Source organism: Arvicanthis niloticus, chromosome 4, assembly GCF_011762505.2.
Source record: "Arvicanthis niloticus isolate mArvNil1 chromosome 4, mArvNil1.pat.X, whole genome shotgun sequence".
Classification (NCBI taxonomy): Eukaryota; Metazoa; Chordata; class Mammalia; order Rodentia; family Muridae; genus Arvicanthis; species Arvicanthis niloticus.
The window spans coordinates 75672855-75694461 of record NC_047661.1 but is presented as its reverse complement, the minus strand read 5'-3'; the positions used below and the strand labels follow the sequence as shown (position 1 = coordinate 75694461).

General features: G+C 43.9%; 1 protein-coding gene across 1 annotated transcript; it reads left to right on the top strand.

Moving 5' to 3' along the window:
• The first annotated feature begins 19669 nt into the window (after positions 1–19669).
• On the top strand, positions 19670–20535 carry Bola1 (bolA family member 1). Its single transcript, XM_034500942.2, has 2 exons — positions 19670–19804; positions 20066–20535. The coding sequence occupies exon 2, from the start codon at positions 20069–20071 to the stop codon at positions 20480–20482; it is 414 nt and encodes a 137-aa protein (XP_034356833.1). The 5' UTR covers positions 19670–19804; positions 20066–20068; the 3' UTR covers positions 20483–20535.
• Positions 20536–21607: the final 1072 nt, after the last annotated feature.

The window sequence follows — 21607 nt, the reverse complement described above, 5'->3', positions numbered from 1 at the left end:
ATGGTATCATCCTCTTTGACCTCTAGGAGGCGTCTGTCACCATCTTTTTCTTCTAGCTTTCAAGATGTCCTCTTGATCTTTCCTTGGATTTTCTTTATCCTGCTCTGGTTCTCTCCCCACTTATAAATCCACGAGTTCGGCTGAACTGTCCTATCCCCAGCTCTTCACTGGCGAGGCTTACAAGTCCAGCTAACTGAGATCAGTAGCTGTTTAACTCGTTTGTCTCAACAAACATCATGTAGCATCTGAACGTGAACTCTGCAGTCCTTTGCCCTCTCCCAAAAATTGCACTCACAAACTTTCAGGTACCAAGATAGACTTAATAGTCAAGATACTAATCTTGCCTTTGTCACAACAGCGTATCCTGTCATTTCCTTAATATCCAATCACCTGTGTCCACTTCGTATTCCCCCCTAAGATTCCACTGAAAGCCCCAAAGTAATAGTTGTGTCTGTAGACTCTGTCTAGAGCGATCGTCTCCCACCCCTACCTCTACCCTAGCACCTTTCTTTTAAAATCTTTAAGCCCTCTGTTTCTTCCCAGGGTCTTGTCAGGCCCTCTACCTGGCAAAACCCTTCGGTTAGTAATCCTATAGAAGGCCAGGCAGTGGCAGTGGTGGCGCACGCCTTCAATCCCAGCACTTGGGAGGCAGAGGCAGGCGGATTTTCTGAGTTCGAGGCCAGCCTGATCTACAGAGTGAGTTCCAGGACAGTCAGGGCTACACAGAGAAACCCTGTCTCGAAAAACCAAAAAAAAAAAAAAAAAAAAAAAAAAAAAAATCCTATAGAAGGCAGGATGCTTATTAAAGAAATAATACAGTTTAATTCTACCCTTTTTGGTTCTTTGTCACCCTTATAAGTTTTACATCTTTAATATTTTTTGTTATCCTCATTCTTTGGGGGTTTATTTATTTTTATTTATGTGTATGTATGTTTTGTCTGCCTGGTGCCAATGGTGGGCAGGGGTTCTAATCCCCTGGAACTAGATGGCTGTTAGCCACCATGTGTGTGCTGGGAACTGAACCTGGGTCCTCAGTGGCTGTTGAGCCACTCTGCCAATCACTGCCAATCACTGCCAATGAACATGAGTCTTGAGACTAGTAAAAAAAATCCATGATGAAATGTCTAGAAACAGCAGAAGGCTAGTGAATTACACTAAGTAAATTACTTATTGTTTGTTTGTTTGTTTGTTCGAGACAGGGTTTCTCTGTATAGCCTTGGCTTCTGAGAACTTGCTTTGAAGGCCAGGCTGGCCTTGAACTCAGTGATTCATCTGCTACCTGCCATTGCCTCCCATGTACTGGTATTAAAGGCCTGCACCACCACCACCCCACAGTTAATATTAGCTATATGCAGAAATTAGTCCTGGGGAAAATGTTATTTACTTGGGTAATGCCCAAATCCAGTCATAAAGCATGAGGCCACAAATCAAAACACAGCATTTAGAAGGTTGGGTAATGAGGACTGCCAAGAGTTCAAAACTAACCTGGGCTAGCTGACGAAGGTGTTTCCTTGGTAAGTATAATGTAGCATAATTCATAAAATAATTCTAACTTTTTTTGATTATTTAATTTTAGAAATGAATGAGTTTATAGAAAGGTCTGATTCACAGGGTTCACAGGTGGTGTTTATGTGGGAATATGTTGTGTTTCTCCAACATTAGCAATATATATAGAAAGCACTTGCTACTCTTGCAGAGGAAATGGGTTCAGTTCCAAGCACCCACATGGTAGCTCACAACAACGTGTAACTCCACCTCCCCCTGTGGGCATCAAGAAATACATGCAGGTCGACAAAATACTCAGACACCTAAAACAAATGGAGGTGGTGGTGCTTGCCTTTAAGCCTAGCACTCAGGAAGAGGTGGAACTCTGAGTTTGAAGCCAGCCTGGTCTACAGAAGGAGTTCCAGGATGGGCTACACAAAGAAACCCTGCCTGGGGGTGGAGGTAGGGGGATGGAGCCTGTTAGGGAACTGTATCTAATTCTGGACGTTACAGTTTCATTCTAAACTATTCTTAAGTTTGCAGGGTATTTTGTTGGCATTAAATAGCCTTTCCACTATGCAAATCCTTACAGTATCAACTTTTGAGGCACTTGGGGCTAAGAACAAACCCCAGATAACAGGGAAATCCCTGGCACCTTGTGAAGCTCAGCTTGAAGGGCCAGTGAGTCCTCGCCTTGACCTCTGGTTTCTTCTCAGTGACCTGTTTTGTGAAGAAGGCTGAAGGGACAGAGACTGCTGAACCCAAATGTGATGCCCGCTGTGCTACAGGCCATCTACAAAGTAGATATAATCTGTTTCATGGATAAAGAAAAAGGAGCTCAGGGGGATTTAGGCCTTGTTGAAGGTCTGCAGTCCCTCCTCACTAACCCAGTTTTTGAGACTCAGAATATACTCTTTATAACTTTATGCATAATCTTTTACTAACCAGATACTGGACATAATGAAGTCACTTGCCCACCACTACTTTTCTCTATAAAGGAGAATTATTTTGAGATTTTAAATTCCATACAAAACCTTATTAGATAAGTCTACATGGGCCGGTATGTATCAGGCCCCATAGTTGTCGACAGCTCCTAGAGCTCCCTTCCTGGAATTGTAACCAAACCTTCCTAGGATAGACAAGCAGGCCCTTTGCAGAGTGCACACCATCACTAACAGGCTAGCTGGGGCTTCCTCTGATACCTCTGAGATTGTTTGCTAAAGGCAGTGGAGTTCCTTCCCAAACCCCTTAATTAAGCAAACATTTATTTAATGCTCTTCCTCTAGTCCGACCACCATCCCTCCCTCTCCTTTCCCCCTCCCTCTCCCCTCCCTCTCCCCTCCCTCTCCCCTCCCCTCCTCTCCCTCCCCACTTACTGCTTAGCAGTCCATTCCTGAGGGATGAGCCAGGCCTTTCCACAGCTCTGGGCCACTGAGCCTTCAGTCGCCAGGCCCTTGTGCTGCATCTTTGGACCCAGCCATGTTCTCTTCTCGCCTTTCCAGTTTCTGCCTCACTTCCTTCGTGAGGGTTTCCCCACTTCCACACAAATGGCCTGGGTGTGTCCACATAGCTCTGTCACGTGTTCACAAATGGCAGCATTTGCCGCTCTACCTTTTTTTAAATATTTGACCTCCATGTTTTCTTTATATCAATAGTTACTGATTCCTTCTACCTACCTTATAGTAGGTAATTAACTATTTTGATATAAATTAAGTAAACAATACTTTTAGAGAACTGATGGATTTTCTACTGTATGATATTTTTTTTCTCCACAACACTTCCAGACGCCACCAAATTGGAATAGCTCAGCTGGTAGAGACCTGACGAGCACACCGGGAGCTGGGTCGGCTCTCCCCACTGTAGTGAGAATCCTGGAATTTTGCTTCCTTAAAAGAACAGAAATATTATAAGAACAGGTGTCATCAGTGGTCCACGATTCCCCTCAGGGAAGACAAAGCATGGAACTGGTGGAACTGGTTTGGTTCCCAGTGAGTGCAGAGAGTATGGGAGAGACTGGAAGAGAGAGCCTTCAGGAGTTCTAGGCGAGGCTCTTTAAGATGAAGGCCTTCCCCTCAGCCATCCTTAATGAAGAGACAACTCTTGCTTGTTTATACTGGTTTATTTGATGGTGGATGTGAATGAATACACCTTCCTCAGGGCTACCCAGGGATTAAATACCTTTTGCAGAAGGAATGCCCCAAAGGAAGCTTGTTGGCTGAACACTGGGAACCATCTAGATGCCTCATTTGCATGGAGAACTCCAGGTTTTTATGCTACACACTGATCGTCCTGGTCCTCAGTGGGGTGTTGTGGTTACGTGTTCCAGAGTAGGCAGAGGGAGGCAGGGAAGACTTCACCTGCTGGTCTCAGTTCCGAGATTCCTGAGGTCTGAGCTCATTCATCCATGCTAATTCTTATGACTGTCTGGTAACACAATCTCACATGATCTACAGAGACTCTTGTTTTTTTAAAAAAAAAAAGTGGGGGTGTGCAGTAGTGAGAGTCACCCCTGCTAAAAGCCTGGCGAGAAGAGAGACATTTTCTTCAGTTCTGGAGCCACAGATAAGTTTCAAGTTCCCCACCCCCACCCATGCTCCTATAACCAATAGTAATTAAACTCAGTGAGTCACAAAAGAAAAAAAAGATACACACACACAAATAGTAAAAAAGATTTGAATAAAAATAAAGATTTACAAAAAAAGGCTTTTATAATGGTTACCTGTGGGCCGGTAATATTAAATTCCCTCAGTGCCTTCTGAAGCAATGGAAATTTCCTCTCTCTTAACCTGGGAGCCTCCGGCAAAACTACACTGCACAGTTGAGATTGCTAAATTTAGTGTGTGTGAATCATACTTCAGTGAACTTACAAACATCAGTGGACAAATAAAGTGGGATCAGATAGTGAGGGAACGGTGAGAGGTTGTTGACCACCCAAACCCTCAGCTTACAGGTGTTGGTCATATGCTATGTCTGATTTTATACAAGATGGCCTCCATGATTTCCTAGGGCCTAATGCCTCACAAAACCTTGATCTGCCCAAGACAGACCCTTTAGCAAATAAGAGATATTATTGCAACTATGACTATATTGAAAACAAAGACGAAAAGCTTGCTATAGACAGCTTGCACTTAATTTTGTTTTCTTTTCAAAGAATAAATAAATAATAAATTTAACAATCTTAACTTAGCAAGTTCAGTCCATTTAGGTGTATGTCATGACCATTAGTAACTGAGGGTGTATATTTGGATATATTTGTTACATTTTTATGTTTCTATTTCTTCCCTTAATATGCTATTTTTACTCATTCATTTTTATTGAATGACTCTGGCCTATACTTGTGTTCACCATAAAAATTAAGTTTACCTTCTAAAGAGTTAAAATGATCCAGTGTCCTAAGCCTTCAAACAAGAAAACCACTGTAGAAACTCCACAAAGCTTTCTTTGCAAATGTAGTAATAATAATGTTGGTCCCTTCCAGACAGGCTTTGGTCCCTTTATTTAAACATTTTTTGGTTGTTAAGACATCTTGCTCCAGTGCCCAGTCTGGCCTCAAGCTCACAGTCATCTTACCTTAACCTTTTCTAGTCAGCCACTGTGTCCAAGGTACTTATTTCATGTGCTATATTTTATCAAACACCTAAGTCTAAGTATGCTAACCATGAATTTGGCCTCACACGTACAGAATATAGTCAAAGTCAAGTCCTCTGCCTGGAGGCCTCTTTCCACTGGGCTAGTTGTGTACGCCCATTCAGATCTCTGAATGCCATCTCCACAGCAAGCTTCCCAGCATCCCCTGCCACTGTGGATTAGCAAGTCTCCAGCCCATGATCCAAATGATTGAGCCTTTCTATGGCCTTTGAATCCATGACTGCCTCCCCCTATGATGTCTTACCTTCATTCATGTTCTTCTGACCTACAATATTCACAAAGGCTTCCCTTGTCCCTCTGCTGCCTCAAACACACTCCTCACACACTAGCCAGGGCTGCTGTTCAAGTAAACATTTTCATTCTTTTTTCTTTTCCTTCTTTGTGATTCTGCTATGGGACTGGGGTCCTTCAGAGATTCACCAGTCTGACCATGAGTGAATTTTAACAAAGAATAGGCATTTATGCAGATCCACATCTGCAAGGGCCAGGTCTACATCCTGGACTTGAGATTCCTAAATGTAGCCCTGAGTCACATTAGTCAGGGGTTTATATAGGCTAAGAATATAAAGTTACATTCTGTTTACCTGCAAGCAGGAGGCTACATTCTGTTTTGCAAAGTCTTAGTTATCTGGAATAAAACAAGCTTCTGTTTACAGAAGCAGAAACAGAAGTTAATCTAATGACCTGTTAACATACCCTGCATAACAGTCTGGTTAAAATTGTACAATCCAAACAATCACAAAAATAACCCGTAACAGACCTTAAAGTTTGAAAGGCATGTTTGTTCATTAAGTTCTATTAAGCACAGTAATTTTAAACTTTTTAACATAAAGTTCACTGTCACAATTCTTTTTTTGTTCATATGCTTTCTCTTCAGGTGGTTTCATACACACCCAACAGAACATGCACCTATCCCAGTTATTGTCTTTTATCTTCAATAACCCCTGACTAAGCCACCTCCAGTATACTTCCCAAGTACTAAAATTAGTGCACAAAACAATGAAAAACAAAAAAGTCACATACACTCAAAGCACAGTGATCCTCCCTATTCCAAAAGGGAAGCATCCTCAGATGCTCAGCTGATACCCAGATACCTCTGCACCCAGTCACCCCTCAAGGGATTGGTTCTAGTTTGGGTACCAATACATCAGTGCTCAAGTGGCTTGTGAAATGGTATAGTGTTTTTGTCATTTCTTTTTGTATTGTTTTGCAGTGCTAGGGTCGAACACAGGGCTAGTGTTGTATAGCAGTTTTCTCCACGATTGATACATTCCATCTGCAGGGAAACTCTTAAGGCAGAAAGTAAACAACTCAAAATAGATTCAGGTAGTCCCTGAAATGACCAGATTCTCCACTCCTCCCCGCACCCGGTCCCTGAGAATACACAGTGAAGACTGCTAAGAGGTGTAAGGTCTGAAAATTACTGAAGGAAGGCCCCAGACTCAGATAGAATGCAAAAACAAAGAAACAACCAGCATGCAGGGAGTCAACCATTCTTTGAAGTGGCGACCCCAGACAAGCAGGCCTTCTCATAGGGATCCAGGAAAACTCTCTAGAAGGATTATGTAATCTAAAATTTCATTGGTGGGTTGTAGAGGGTCATAAGTGGTCAGTGGTCTGCATTCCTATGTCATGAACGTTTAACCATAGGATGAAAGAGGACTGCCCAGTGTAGATGACCCATTCTGAGATATTTCCCCATTTCTGTGGTTATCCCCAGGCTGTTGTTTGGGAGGGGGGTTTTATGACCTCGTTCCTGGATTTTATGGTCTGTTCCTAGAGCTAGTGACTTATGACCTAGTTTCTGGGACTTAAGGTCTATTCCTGAAGCTGGTGCCTTACAGCCTTTTTTTTTTTTTTTTTTAAATCAGGCCTGGTCCTTAAAATGGAGACAAATAGGGTTTATGTTGCCCTTTCAGAGTGACTCTCAGAGAAGCTAAGCTACCTGAAAAGTTTAGACCAACTGAGTCACTTGGGAAAGACTTTCTCCAACCTGTTGAGCTGCCTATAGGTTGTGTGGTGTAGTCCAGGTGCCCGGTGTTTGTGAGCTGTTGTCCACGCTGGGATAGGCATTGGTGATGCAGCTGTCTGAGTTATAGCTATTCCTGTAACCCTGATGTTGGGTGGAAGCCGAGAAAACTCACTTTAGAGACGGAAGCTTAAAAATAAAAGCTTTACTTTCTGAGCACACAGTGGGGTGGGCAATTCAGGATCTGAATGAGTCCCCGAAGGGAAATTGTACAAAGTTTTATAGAATGAGAACACAAAGTGAGGGGTAGGGCGGGAGGGAGCTTGGAAGAGCTGCAGTGTTATGCATCTGTAGTTTGACATTATGGGTTAAACCAGGGAGTACCCATTGGAGACTGGGCTGTATCCAAGGGGCACCTGGCTTCAAGGTCCTGAATTCATTCTCCTAGACATTAGGTCCAGAGCTCATAGTGATAAGGGACCAAAGGAATGGGTCAGCTGCATGTAGTTAAGGCACAACAGGCAACTGGTTATATATTTTTATAACTTAAGCACAGTTTCTATAGTCCTTACCTGCTAATAGACAATTAAGAAGACATTCGGAGAGGCGGAATGGGAGTTCACACTAGGCCTGGGAACACAAACTTGTTTGACCCTGCCAGCAAGATGGAGAAGTTGTTCATGAGATGGCTGGACTCAGACAACTGTCTACTTACAAGGTGTCCCTGAGATATCTGGATTCCCATAACTATTTACAACAGAAACTATTTGGCTATGGGGGAGACCACAGCTCCCCTAGGACCTGAGACATTTAGTTTCTCCCTGTGATTAAATGGAGTCTGAAAACGAAATGGTAGCACTTAGAATACGTTTCTTTTGCTTGTTCCCAACACCAAATAAAACTCATTGGTTCACTAAGTTGGACTTTGGTGGTATGACCACATTGGTCTATCACAGGCCCCCTAACCCGGGGTGAGAGGATGCTTGTGTTGAGTCTCTCCAGATGAACTGGCCCGTTATTGTGAAACCAAAGCAGGAGCCTCATTGTTGAGAAACAGCCACATTGTTATACATTGTTACTAAGTCTCCATTTCATTACAAGAGCAAGTTTCTGCTTCCTAAGTCTAAAGTATCCTGCAAACCAAGTTTTTCAACCTAAGCTGAACTTGTAACCCCATGATGTTGCCCACCCTCTTGCCTTGCTAAACTCTGAGCCTGTGTGGTATATGATTTACCTTTTGCTTAGGAAAGAGTCTTCCCAGATACCTTGATGGCTCCCTTTCCACATGATGTATTCTTGAACTTATTTTTATTGCCTCCTTTCTAACAATCAATTATTAAGAGAGCTGTCTGGATAACATGCCCAATTAAAATTAAACACCTCATCCTAACACAGGGTTTCCCCTTGTACCTTTATAAACTGCCATTTTCTTATGTGCCGTGTCTGTCTCCTCTTTATCCCTCTGGGAGAAACACCCCTGGCCCCTCTCCCTTGTTCCCCTTCCCTTCTCCCTCGTCTTCTATCTCATGCCTTTGCCTCTTATTCCCACCCTTTGTCCCATTGGGACAAATAAGTCTCTTTTGTACTGAAAACTTGGTTTTAGGGGTCCTGAGTCCTTCTACCTTGTACAACTCCAAATACAGCTTGCTTTAATTAGACGGTCATGGAATTGGTTTTTTTCCTCATGTCTTACACACAACCTAGTCATTGGAGAGGAGGGAAAGTCAATTGAGAAAATGCCTCTATGAGATGAGACTGGCCCTGCCCATTATGGGTGGTGCCATACCCGGGCAGGTAGTCGTGGGTTCTATAAGCAAGCAAGCAGAATAAGCCATGAGGAGCAAGCTAGTAAGCAGCACTCCTCCATGCCTCTGTACCAGCTCCTGCCTCCAGGTTCCTGCCCTGCTTGAGTTCCTGTCCTGACTTCCTTTGATGATGAACTATGATATGGATGTGTAAGCAGAATAAACCCTTTCCTCCCCAAATTGTTTTGGTCATGGTATTTTATCATACCAGTAGTAACCCTAACTATGACACCAGGAAAAATTCTGTCACACAGCAGCTAAGCAAGCACTTTAACACTGAGCTATAGTGCTAACTCTTTTTGTTACTTTTGAGACAGAAGTTCACTTAGTTGCCCAGGCTGGGCTTGAACTCATTATGTAATCCAGGCAAGCCTTGAATTTGAGATCCTCCTTCCTCAACCTCTTGAGTGTCTGGGATTCTAGGCCTATGTCACCAGACCCAGTTCTTATATTTGAATATGATCTGTTTACTTTAAGTCTAAATCACTTATAATGTCTAATACTATGTAAGTGTCATGTAAATTGCTGTTATATTGTGTTGCTTGAAAAAGAAAATAGTTTGTACCTGGTCAATATGGATGCAATTTTTAGTTCAGCTACTTTTTAAAACAAAACAAACAAACAAAAAACTCAAGATCTCTCACCTTTAATTCCACACTCAGAAGATAGAAACAGGAAGATCTCTGTTCGAGGCCAGCCTTGTCTACATAGCAAGTTCTAGGACAGCTGGGGTTACACAGAGAAACCCTCTCAATCAATCAATCAACCAATCAATCAATACAACAAAAAAAAAAAGGGGGGGGGGGGAGAAAGGTCTCTCACTTTATAGTCCCGGGCAGTCTGGGATTTGTAACATAGAACAAGCTGGCTTGCTCTGAACTAACAGAGATCTACCTGCCTCTACCTACCCAATTCTGGCATTATAGGTGCACAACCATGTCAAGACACATACATATACCTTTAAAAAAAACTATAAACGCACACACAGACATACACACACACACAATTTCCATAATAAACTTCAACTTTTATTTCATACTGGCTGGTCCTAAAATTCTATTCTACAGCATAAATCAAGAATTCTAGCTTAAAATGAGTAAGAGAAGTCCACAGGCTACAGATGGCAACATAAGGCTGGGGTTCCAGCTCCCGCTGTCTCAGCCACAGAGAAGGCTCAAACAGAAGGATTGTCCTGAGCTCAGGAGTTTGATACTGGCCTGAGCAGCATCCCAAAACTCTGTCTCAAAAGAGAAAAAGTCAAAGCTCTGAAAGACTAAAGTGAGAAGCTAGCCCAGAGCTCTAAGGGACTAAACTGAGGAGCTAGCCCAGAGCTCTGAAGGACTAAACTGAGGGGCTAGCCCAGAGCTCTGAAGGACTAAACTGAGCCCAGATTAGTGAAGATGAGAAGACAGTTGCACAGCAAGTTTGGGGTAAGGGTCATGGAACAGTTTCTGATCATTCTGGTTATGTAAAAAAATGTCTGGATTTTTAAATGTATTAGTAAAACATTAGGAACCTCCAGAGAAATAAAACCACAAGAGGAGAGAGATGGATGGATGGATGGCGGGGCAAGGGATATACAGAGTGTACTATTTGTATAACTTTGGATGCACAAATGGAAATCATTGTTACACTTCCGGTCTTGTAACCTACGGCCACAGCCTTGTCTGTTTTCCTCTCGCTGTGTCTTATAGTTAGAGTCTGCCCTTTCTGCTACCTCCTTAGCTCAGGTTGAGACAGGACAGATAAACAGAGAAAATTCAGGGAACCTAAGAAAGAAAAGGAGTCCCTGACTCAGAGTCTGGCTCAAGTCTCTCCTGAGAGTCAGGCACTCCAGCACAGTTGTCAAAATCTGCTGGGGAGGTTGCCTACATAGTGGCAACATTCCTCTTCCTTAGAGATGTTTCACATAAGAATATTAAAATAGTCATGAAACATGCTATTTGTATGTATGGCTTTTGAATGTGACCTTATTCCTTACACAGATACAAATCTGAAAATCCAGAAGTTTCTAGATGAGACTCTTTCAAATAAGATTTTAAAACTTTGTTTGCAGTAAAGACACCTTAACTTCTTTGCATCCTACTGTGATGATGTGATCAACTGTGATCCTGTTCATTACTTCCTAGGGACCACTCTGTGATCTCTACCAAGTTCCTTAGCAACTGTAGGATCAACCTCAGAAGACACTGAAGTCCGGAGTAAGTAAAGACACGGAAGTGAAACACTCTGGAGCTCCTGTCCACACCTGCGTGTTTATTCCCACTCAGAAATTTCTGTCGATGCCCTTCCTTTAGAACTCCAACTCCCCTCATACTAGAGCATCCTGAAATTCTTTTTTGTGGTAACGTGAAGCTCAGCTGAATCTGAAGGGGGCGCTCTGCAAGGAAGACAGGCTGCTTCGAGAGTCTGCAGTGACCAAGCTGCAATCCTGAGATCATCCTCCTCACACAGCGGCATTAACTTCCCAGCTGCTTCCCCAGCTTCCTTGCTCGAGTCTTTTATAATCTTTTTTTCCACGCTGCAGACGTGATCTTTGCAAAATGCAAATTCAAAACCACATTTAAGTCGGTTTCTAAAAATTCAGCATTGGATGGAATGCGGTCTTCGTCTGTTTGTGCTACCATACCAGAATATCACTGGCTGGGTAATTCATAAAGAACATCTTTTCCAGTTCTAGCCCAAGACCAAATTGCTGACAAGCTTAGTGTCTGGTGAAGGCCAGTTTTTCATAGTGACACTGTCCAGAGGTCTTTACTTTGCAGAAGGGCTGCAGGCATGACCTTGCTTCTTCAAGCCCGTTTCTAAGGCACTAATCGATTCTGAGAGCAGCATCTGTACGACCTCACCACCCCTAAAGTCCACACCTCAAAGCCACTGCAATAAGGACTGAGAGTCAACGTGGGTTTGGAAGACACATGTGAAGCATGCTAAGTGCTAAGGAGAGGATTGGGGGCAGTGGTGGCGCACGCCTTTAATCCCAGCACTTGGGAGGCAGAGACAGGCGGATTTCTGAGTTCAAGGCCAGCCTGGTCTACAGAGTGAGTTCCAGGACAGCCAGGGCTACACAAAGAAACCCTGTCTCGAAAACACACACACACACACACACACACACACACACACACACACATACATAAATCACACACACATACATAAATAAATAAGGAGAGGAAGGAGAGGATTGGGGAAGCTGGATTACCAGCTGTGTATTAGCTAGAGTCATTGTTGTATTAGGTGTATAATGGCATTGTAGGGCAATGCCCTTGCTCTTAAGAGGATAGGTGAGTGTTTATATAGCAACCTGGTCTACATACTGAATTCCAGGCCAGTCAGGACTGCACAGTGTGACTGTCTCAAAAAATGGGGGATGGAAGGGGTAGGAATAGGGGACAAAAAGTCAGTGAAATTAGGTAAAAGGTAGACATATTATCTGCTGTTAAGCCAATACTGCAATTTTCCCAAACATTTTAAATGTCTCAGAGGTTAGGGAAAATGTCATTTCATGTTAACTATCCTGAGTCTGACATCAGTGTTATGATTGTATAGCAGAATTATATATACCTCAGGACTTAGAGGTAAAGTATGTAAAATTTATTTTCAAGTGGCTTAGCAAACCAAAAGTATATAAACATGTCTTAAATGTACATACAGTAAGTGTACAAATGCAAGATCTGGTAAGTCTAGGCAGGGCATAGTGGCTCTGAACATGGTGGTACCAGCCTGTCAACCCAGCCCTGAGAAGGGAAGGAAAGATAGTGGTTGAAGCCAACCAACCTGGGTCTACTTTATCAGTATTGCCCCGCACACCCCAGCAATCCAACATAAACACAGAAACACGTGCAGTAACACACACACACACACACACACACACACACACACACACACACACACACACACACACAGTGGGCAAGTCTAAGGAAAAGTAGAAAGTATTGTTCTGGGCTTGATATTTTGTTGCAAGCCAGACTGATCCATGGTCCTGATGAGAGGACAAAGGGATCATAAGTCCTTGCCTGGGCAGACTTGGTAAGGTCTGATTTAGACTGGAGCCAGGGCCAGTCTAAAGGAGTTAAGGATTCAGATCCTGGGAAAATGGCTCTCTTATCCCCACCCAACAAGGACTGTGGTTATCAGTCCAAAGGTAGATGTGTCTGAAGTATCTTGTGTTCTTTTGCCAAAGTTGTCTGACTTAGCTCCTAGCCTTCCCCCTTGGGACCCTGTCACTGAAGAGTGTGACTTGCTGGTCCAGTCAATATCTCTCTCTCTCTCTCTCTCTCTCTCTCTCTCTCTCTCTCTCTCTCTCTCTCTCTGTTTTTTTAATTATATGTCCATGTGTTGGTATATGCATGTGAACAAAGATGCCTGCAAAGGCCAGAAGCAGTATGCTGCCCAATGTGGGCTGGAAAGAGTATATGTATTTTTATATTCTTTATATATATTCTTATATTATATATATATATATATAGTATATAAATTTAACTTATATATAATGTATAAATACATAAATTAAATATATAAAATTTATATATAAGCCTATATAAATTAAAATTATATAACATCTTGGAAAAGTCTCATCTTGTTGCATCTCTAACTAAAACTAGCTTTCAACTGCTACCTAGGGGTTGGAGAAAGTCATCTAAGAAAGCTGTCCATAGTCTAGCAGGATCTGCCCCCACCCCTCTGCCCACTACTGCTTGTTCCTTCTGGTCAAGAAGATGAAATCTTTGTTGTGAGTGGAACCCTAATGTTCCAAGCTACTCAAAACATGAAATAATTAATCCAGTTAAGCCACTCAACCACTTGGCCAAGGAATCACCCCTGGGTGAGACAGACAGGTCCATCCTTAGAAAGCCAGGCACAGCCAGGCAGTGATGGTGCATGCCTTTAATCCAAGCACTGAGAGGCAAGTAGATCTTTGAGTCTGAGGCCAACCTGGTCTACAGAGCAAGTTTCAGGAGAGCTAGGTCTACACAGAGAAACCCTGTCTCAAAAGAGAGAGAGAGAGAGAGAGAGAGAGAGAGAGAGAGAGAGAGAGATCCAGCCTCACCTTAAGCCTTCCTAGAGACATTGGTGGAATAACTATCTCTTTAATGAGATGATATTCTTTTCCTTCCCTTAATCCCCATACACACCAGCACAGTCCCCACAAACAGTCCTGAGGTTCTGTATAAACATCACTGAAGTGGAAACTTACGGGTTCTTTGGAAAGTCAGTTGTGCTGGATGGTGTTGTGCTAAGGCAAACACATGAAGCAGACCCAGGTGAAAGGATGTTCTACTAAAGCAAGCATGTGAAAGGACACGTGATAAAGGATTCTTTGTTAATGACAGGAATGTATTGGTCTGCCTTACATTGTGTAGTTGAGCTCCATTTGTCAGGACTCCATAAAGAGAAATGCACCAAAAAACTTCTGGTGGTGTGCTGCAGTTTCTTGTCACTTCTGAGGACTCCAATTGTCAGAGTGATGTCAGCTGAGACAGAATCACGTGCTGAGGCAAGACCTGTGGAGGACACATGATGTTTGGAGGGAGTATAAAAAGGATTCCGTGGACATCGACAGAGACTGAGCTAGGCTTGCTTACATAACTAAATGCTTCTTGGTCTTCACTGAGAAACAGGCACAATCAAGAACTGCGGGGAGGGGGGGGAACGGGGGGGGGGGGGAAGGAGCCCCAGCTTGGTGGGGAAGTCTTCTTCTTCTTGTTGGTTCTTCTTGAGGCAGCAGAGGGGGAAGAGCATCGGCAGGGGTAAGACTTGGTCTTACGAGATATTTAGGGTTACTGTATAATAAAAGTTTACTTATCTAAGTTACTATGCTACTGTAGCTGACCTGCCTTCTGTGATCCTCTGAGGCCAGAAACTGCAGTTTCTGGCACTTAGCACCTCATCCTAAAAACAGCAAAGGATTAAGTAAATAGCCTTTGTTCTATCTCAGCAGGAACTGCTGGGCCCTAACTTATGCCTGCTAGTCTGAGGTTGCAGGAAGAAAAAGACACTTAGAGAAGTTATTATAGAGCTTATTACTAAGTGTAAAAAGTTTCCTATGAAAGCTACCTAAGGGGAAACGTGGAAAGGTCCTAAGTGGGGAAAAGGAAAAAAAATCTAATAAGGGAAAAGTTTTAAGGGAAGAAATTCTAGGTAGGGGAAAAGGAAAGGAAGAAATGAGCGACTCTCTTTGTCTTTGTCTTCAGTACTTATACATCTTTCAGAGTACATGATCACATGTTACAAAGTTCATCACAAGTTCACACCAAAAGTCAAATCACAAACTGAAATAGAAGTTTACAACAGAGAATGTTTACATACATATCCATTAGGAGTAATTATCTGACTAAACATTCATCACCTGTCTAGCTCCACAGGTTCACTGAAGGTTTAAACCCATAACTAAGTTATTAGTGAAGTTTTGTATAGATAAACCCAGGCAATATTTTATCTTCTGTACAGCACCTGTAATAAATCCTTAGTTCCCTTTTAATGACCTTTGCTTATTGTTTTACAACCTCTTGGCATGTGCTCTGAGTAGGAGAAGGTCTGGTTGCTATCTAAGAGCAATTAACTGATGACACATGGGAGACTGGCAGAGTTCTCACTGCAGTTTTGACTATCAGAAAGAGACCTAATAGCAGTCCCACTATAAAAGAGCTTAATAATCATTGATATAATTTTAGGAAATTTTATAGGATCATCATTAAGACTTAAGAAGTCATCTATTTGTCTATATAGCATCACCACAAGACAGTACATCTTCATGGATCTGCAGAGATCTGCTCCAAAGGGGTGTGCTATTGCTTAGTGATTGTCATATTTTTTAATAATAAAGGAAAAGCAAATTAATAGCAGGAATCTTTCCTAAAATAAGTCCCTTACAGCCTTGCTGAATAAGGGCTCACTTGTCACAGATTATATAATAATCCAAGGCAAGCATTTCAGGATGATCACCTGCTAATTATTAGCTTGTCCCATTATGGCTCCTGACAGAACTTTTCCTGTTGGCCTTGGTCCCTCCTGCTGACTCCTGCTGACTCCTGCTGAGGCTGAGGCATGGCTGTCCCTACTAGGTTGTGCCACTGCTGCTGCTGTCCCAACTGTACCAAACTGGACTGCTGGTGCATCTGTGAAGTGTTAGCAAGTGAACTGAGCTGCCACTGCTGATCTGTGAACTGAACTGTCAATTTCCAGACAACACAGACAGGAGTTGCTCCAAAGAACCTTTCTAAACAGGTCCACTTCCCCCAGCCCCATCCTTTCTTTCTGCTGCCTCTGGTGGGTGGTGGGCTAGGAGGGAAGTTAAAGCATTTAAGAACTGTCATTAAAAGTAGACCTTGAAAAAAATTAAAGTACATGTGACTACTCCATTCCATCATAGTATGGTTTATGGGAAGGGTTTTATTTTTATTTATGAGAGAGAGAGAGAGAGAGAGAGAGAGAGAGAGAGAGAGAGAGAGAGACAGAGAGAGACAGAGAGCCTGAACATGGTCAGAAGACTGGGCCTGGCTAGGAGGGAAACAGGAACAGAGACAGAGAGATCAAGAAATAGCAGGGTTAGCAGGAGAAGGAGTAGCTGGGGGTGGGGGTGGGGGAAACCTATGAGCTGGAGGGAGTTCAGGGTAAGAGAGGAGGTGAGCAGGGCTAGCTGGGTGCTAGCTGGACTCTGAACTATGCTAACAGGTACTTGAGATACTGAGAGAGCCTGGAGACCACCGTAGGCTTCAGTGTACTAACTGGAAGCTCAGGTAGCCATTTGTCCTTCTGCCTTTTGGAATTTTGGGAAGTGGGATTTCCTTGGGATCTGACAGTTGGGTCTACCCAGAGAGGTACAACGTTTTCTTTATTCTTTCTTCAAATGCTGTTCAGAGCCTAGGTCTTCTTTTTCTGGTTATTTAGGATTCCTTACCTTTTTTTTCCAAAGCTCTGGTCTCCACCATGTCCTCCTGTCTGTCCTTTATGCCTGCTTAACTCAAACAACGTGGCAATTTTTCCTTCTTGTCGCCATTCTCCCCCTTGGGGCAGTTGTTGAGATTACAGCTTACTTACCCTGGTATTTGTTTGGTTTTGTTTTTTAAAAACAAATCAAAACAAAAAACAGAAAAAAAACTTTAATAGTGTTGTCCTGTTTTAATAAACTTTGACCTGGCAATGGTGGCCCACACCAGTTATTGGGAAGCTGAGGCAGGTGGATCTTTGGGTTCAGGCAAGGCCAGTCTGATCTACAGAGTGAGCTCCAGGATACCCAGAGCTACACAACCTGTCTCAAAACAAACAAAACAACAACAACAAAAACCCAGCAACAATAACAAAACAAACAAACTACCTAACTAATTAACTGGCTAACTTTGGCTTTATAAGACTTTTGAACTTTTACTGCCTTTTAATTCTCTAGTCATTGGAGAAAATGAACTTTTTCCTGCACCCTTGATGGTACCATTATCATCTCTGCCCCAGAGCACTGACCATACCTATCTACATATTAATGCTTCCAACACCCCCCCACACACACACATCATGGCTTTTGTACTCCAGGCTGAGGAAGGAAAGAAAGGCAGAGAAAGTAAAGGGGACCTGGGAAGGGAAGGTACATCTCACTTCCGAATGTAGTGGTCAAAGTTTCTCACCATCTGTGGTGAAGGGTTTCAATGCAGTTAACATTTGCTGAGAAGGTTGCTTACATAGTGGCAGTATTCTTTTTTCATAGAGATGTTTCAAGTATTGATAAAAGAGGTCTGAGTCATGCTTATAGCCTAAGCATGTTCCTTTCTATGATGTAGAACTATAGATTTCTGGAAATCTCACAAACAAGACAAAAACCATATCAAAGCAAAGCATAGCTTAACTCACTTGTGCAAACCTCATGACAAGGTTTTCTGTCATCGGCAGTAATGTTATCTGTTGGATCTCAGAAACCACCCTATAATCACATTTAAAGTCCTTAGCAACCCTTAGAAAAAGAACCCTTCAGAGGCCAGTAAATCATAGAAAGGCCAATATAAAGACACAGCCAACTCCCTTGAGAAGCTCACAACCCACATCTGTTGCACTAGCCTTTTCCTCCACACTTCAGTTAATCTCCCCACTTGAATCAGTGTTAAAATCTCTTCTTAATAAACTCCACCTAGCCAAGAGTGGTGGTGTACGTCTTCAGCCTTTAAGCCCAACACTTGGGAGGCACAGGTAGGCAGATCTCCATGAATCTGAGGCCAACCTACTATATATTATGAGTTCCAGGACAGCCCAAAGACAAGGCTACTGTTGGGTCCCAAAGAAGCCAGGGACAAATAGCTAACTGTGGTTCCTATTATACCAAATACACACTGGCAGCAGGACCCCATACGCTATGGCCCCTCTTAGCTCTTCTCACCCTACCTCCAAACTGCTCCAACCCAAGGGCTTCCCTTCCCTTCTCCCAGCTTCTGATTCCTATATAACCCAGCCATTTTGGCCGTGAACTTTCTTGGTCCTCTCTCTCTCCTCTTCCTCTCCCCTCCCTCTCCCTCTCCTCCCTCTCCCTCTCCCCCCCTCCATCTCTTACTGTCCCCTCCTCTCTCTCCTCTCATAGCCCCGTTCAGTCTGCTGGTCATGTTTACTCTGCTCCTTTTTCTTTCTGCTCTAGACTCTTTCAGATGCCCCTGGCTGTATTCGTCCTCATACACAGAGTAAAAACCTCCTCAGCCATTCCTTGGAGTGGTCATGTGCTCGTTTCATTCAGTTACCACATCCTGAACAAATGAGGTAAGAAAGCGGTCTTCTTGTTTCTCCTAGACTGCTCTAAGTCTCTTGACAAGTTTCTTTGGTCCCCATGTCTGGGTAATATGCCCTCAGTAAACTGTGTGTAGTCTCATCATACACTCTGCACACGGTATCACAATGGACATTGTGACTATTTCTCTAATGCTTTGTAAACTCTGAGAGCAGGGCTGTCTTTACTCTCTAGCCTCCAGCACTGGTCTGGCACACAATAATTATGTGTTTAATATATAGAATGGACTTCCACTTTCTTGAATGTAAAATAGAGTAATGAGATCCAGGGGTGGTGACTGTTAGATTTAGGAGCAAGAGTAAAGAGACAGAAGGCAGGAAGAGAACAGAATCTGACCTCAACAGATGAAATTATTAGCACGTGTGCGCGCGCACACACAGACAGACAGACAGAGAGAGAGAGAGAGAGAGAGAGAGAGAGAGAGAGAGAGACTATTCCTCTCTCAGGAATGAAGGGATCTCCAAGAGGAAATAAACCTGCTTGGGATCCTACATAGGAACGCATGGAGAGCTTGGGAATGATGAAGTTACTGCAGTCAGGAGGCTATGTGAGGATCTTCATTTTCTTCTCACTGGAATTTTCTGCTTCAGGCAGGACAGATTATCTTGGGAGGTAAACTTTTCAGCAGACATTCCTCTCTGAGTTGAGCAAGGTCCACTATAATCTCACAGAAATCCTGTTTGGCTAAGGAAGCACTCTATCAATATCCCAGGACAGTAATCCCAGCAGGTAGAAGGTAGAGGCAGGAGGATCAGGAAATAATGGGCATTCTAGAGAGGTAACGGCCAACCTGGGCTACATGAGACGTTGTTTTTTATCAATTATTTATAAAAGACTAAAGCTACTTGAGTTTTAAGATCAAGAAGCTACAAATCTGGTGCAACAATCTCAAATTTGCAGGAAACCCTTTTGTTTTCATTGCTCTAATTCCAGACCTCGCAGGATTTTTTTACCGGTCGGGAGAGGCAGGAACTACAATTCCCATGAAACCTCTGGGTACTAGGTAACGCCTGCCAGACGCAACCAGGACTGCATTTCCTAGCGAGCCTCCCGACGCCGCGTTTGCGTCAACACTGTACGTCCGGAAATTCGGTCGTTAGATCAAGCAGCAGTGCAGCAGGCTGCGCAGCAAGTGCAAAGGTACCACCCTTGGGTTCGGAGACGTTAGGGCTCTGACTCAGGCAAAAGGACCATGTAGTCATACTCCCTTTTTCAGCTCCCAGCCATGCCTTCCCAGTTCCCTTAGTGCCTAGCGCTCTGGCCGATCAGTCGCCCTTGTCCCTCAGCTGCTGGCGTAGAAGCCGCCACGCAGAGCAGAGGCGGTTCATGGGTGTGCTTGTCTGGAGTGCTTGGGGAGGGTGTGTGGACTGAGTCTGGTGTCCTTCATCTATCTCTCTGCAGCGGATGCTAAGTGCGCGACCGGCCCGGTGCATGGTCTCCATGGCCACGCGCGCATGTTTGTCGCGGGGCAGCGCGGGATCGGCGGCTGGCGGGCCAGTGGAAGCTGCTATCCGCGCCAAGTTGGAGCGAGCCCTGAGCCCTGAGATACTGGAGCTCCGCAACGAGAGCGGCGGCCACGCAGTCCCAGCAGGCAGTGAGACGCATTTCCGCGTGGCGGTGGTGAGCTCTCGTTTCGAGGGGATGAGCCCCTTGCAACGGCACCGGCTGGTCCACGAGGCATTATCGGAGGAGCTGGCTGGGCCCGTACACGCGCTGGCCATCCAGGCGAAGACCCCCGCCCAGTGGAGAGAAAACCCACAATTGGACATTAGCCCCCCCTGCCTAGGTGGAAGCAAGAAAACTCGAGGGACCTCTTAATACCCGTATTGGGAGAACAACGATCCGAATGAGAATAAACTACTTTATCACTACTTACTACCTTATTTCTTGATTTGTATGGACCAGGACCTCTGCCCCTTCTGCTAATGTACACCAAGCAAAGACAAAGAAGCTTCTGATGAATGCTAAGCTAGCCCAGAGAGAGAGCAGCCACTCACTCCTGCCCTTGCCTGGGCTAGACTAGAAAAAAGCTGCCCGTTCCTGATGAGTCGGATAAGTCATGATAAAAGAAGCTGTTGCTCTTCTTACCTGTTAAATTGGAGCTATGTGTTATTATGGGGTGCAGGGTGGGGCCTGCGTGACTCCACGGAGCGCTTGTGTGTCAGAGGGTAACTTGGGTGTCGCTCCTCCCACCGTCGTATGGTTCTGGAATTGAACTCAAGCAGGCCATCAGGTTCACACAGCAGTTAGGTCCCAACAGGCATTCTTGTGAGAAAGTTATCTCTAGGCTAGAGAAGGGATTCCTGAGGAAATGAACTATTTGGGTTTTGCAAGGATATCAAAATTAACCTGGAAAAGAGGGAATTCCTGCATTTGAAACAGGAAAAGAACAGAAATGGATATAAACATTGCCTAGGTTTTCGAGGGAAGCTCAGATAACGTTCATAAGCAGCTCCGAGAAAGGCCTTGGAACGCACCTTGGGCTGAGGACATGGCTCAGTGCCCGAGCACTTGACAAGTTTGTGTGACACCCTGGGTTTAATCCCAGCAATGAAGATATGTGTGAATGAGTGTGTGATCTTGTCCATTTCTGACAAGAAATAGTTTCTATATTGGACCTATTTGGGCAGTAGAAGGTTATTAAAGGCCTCAGAGCCTGTGTAGTGACAACACAGCTATAATCCCAGCATTAGGAGCAGAAACAGGAGGATCTTGTTGAATTCAAGGCCACCCCAGACTAAACAATGAGACTCTCAAAAGAAAAGAAAGAAAAAACGTAATGCAGCTTGATTAAAGCAGCAATGGACTTGACTGAGGGGAACCGAGGACAAGCTGCAGGCAATAGGAACTCCCAGAAAGCATTGCTTCAGACTGGGGGTCAGAGAGGTGGTACAGCACTTATGAGTACTTTCTGCTCTCCAAAGGATCCAGGTTTGATTCCCA

Excerpts from the sequence above, each read along its gene's own strand:
- Bola1 (XM_034500942.2), top strand. The coding sequence starts at position 20,069 with ATGCTAAGTGCGCGACCGGCCCGGTGCATGGTCTCCATGGCCACGCGC.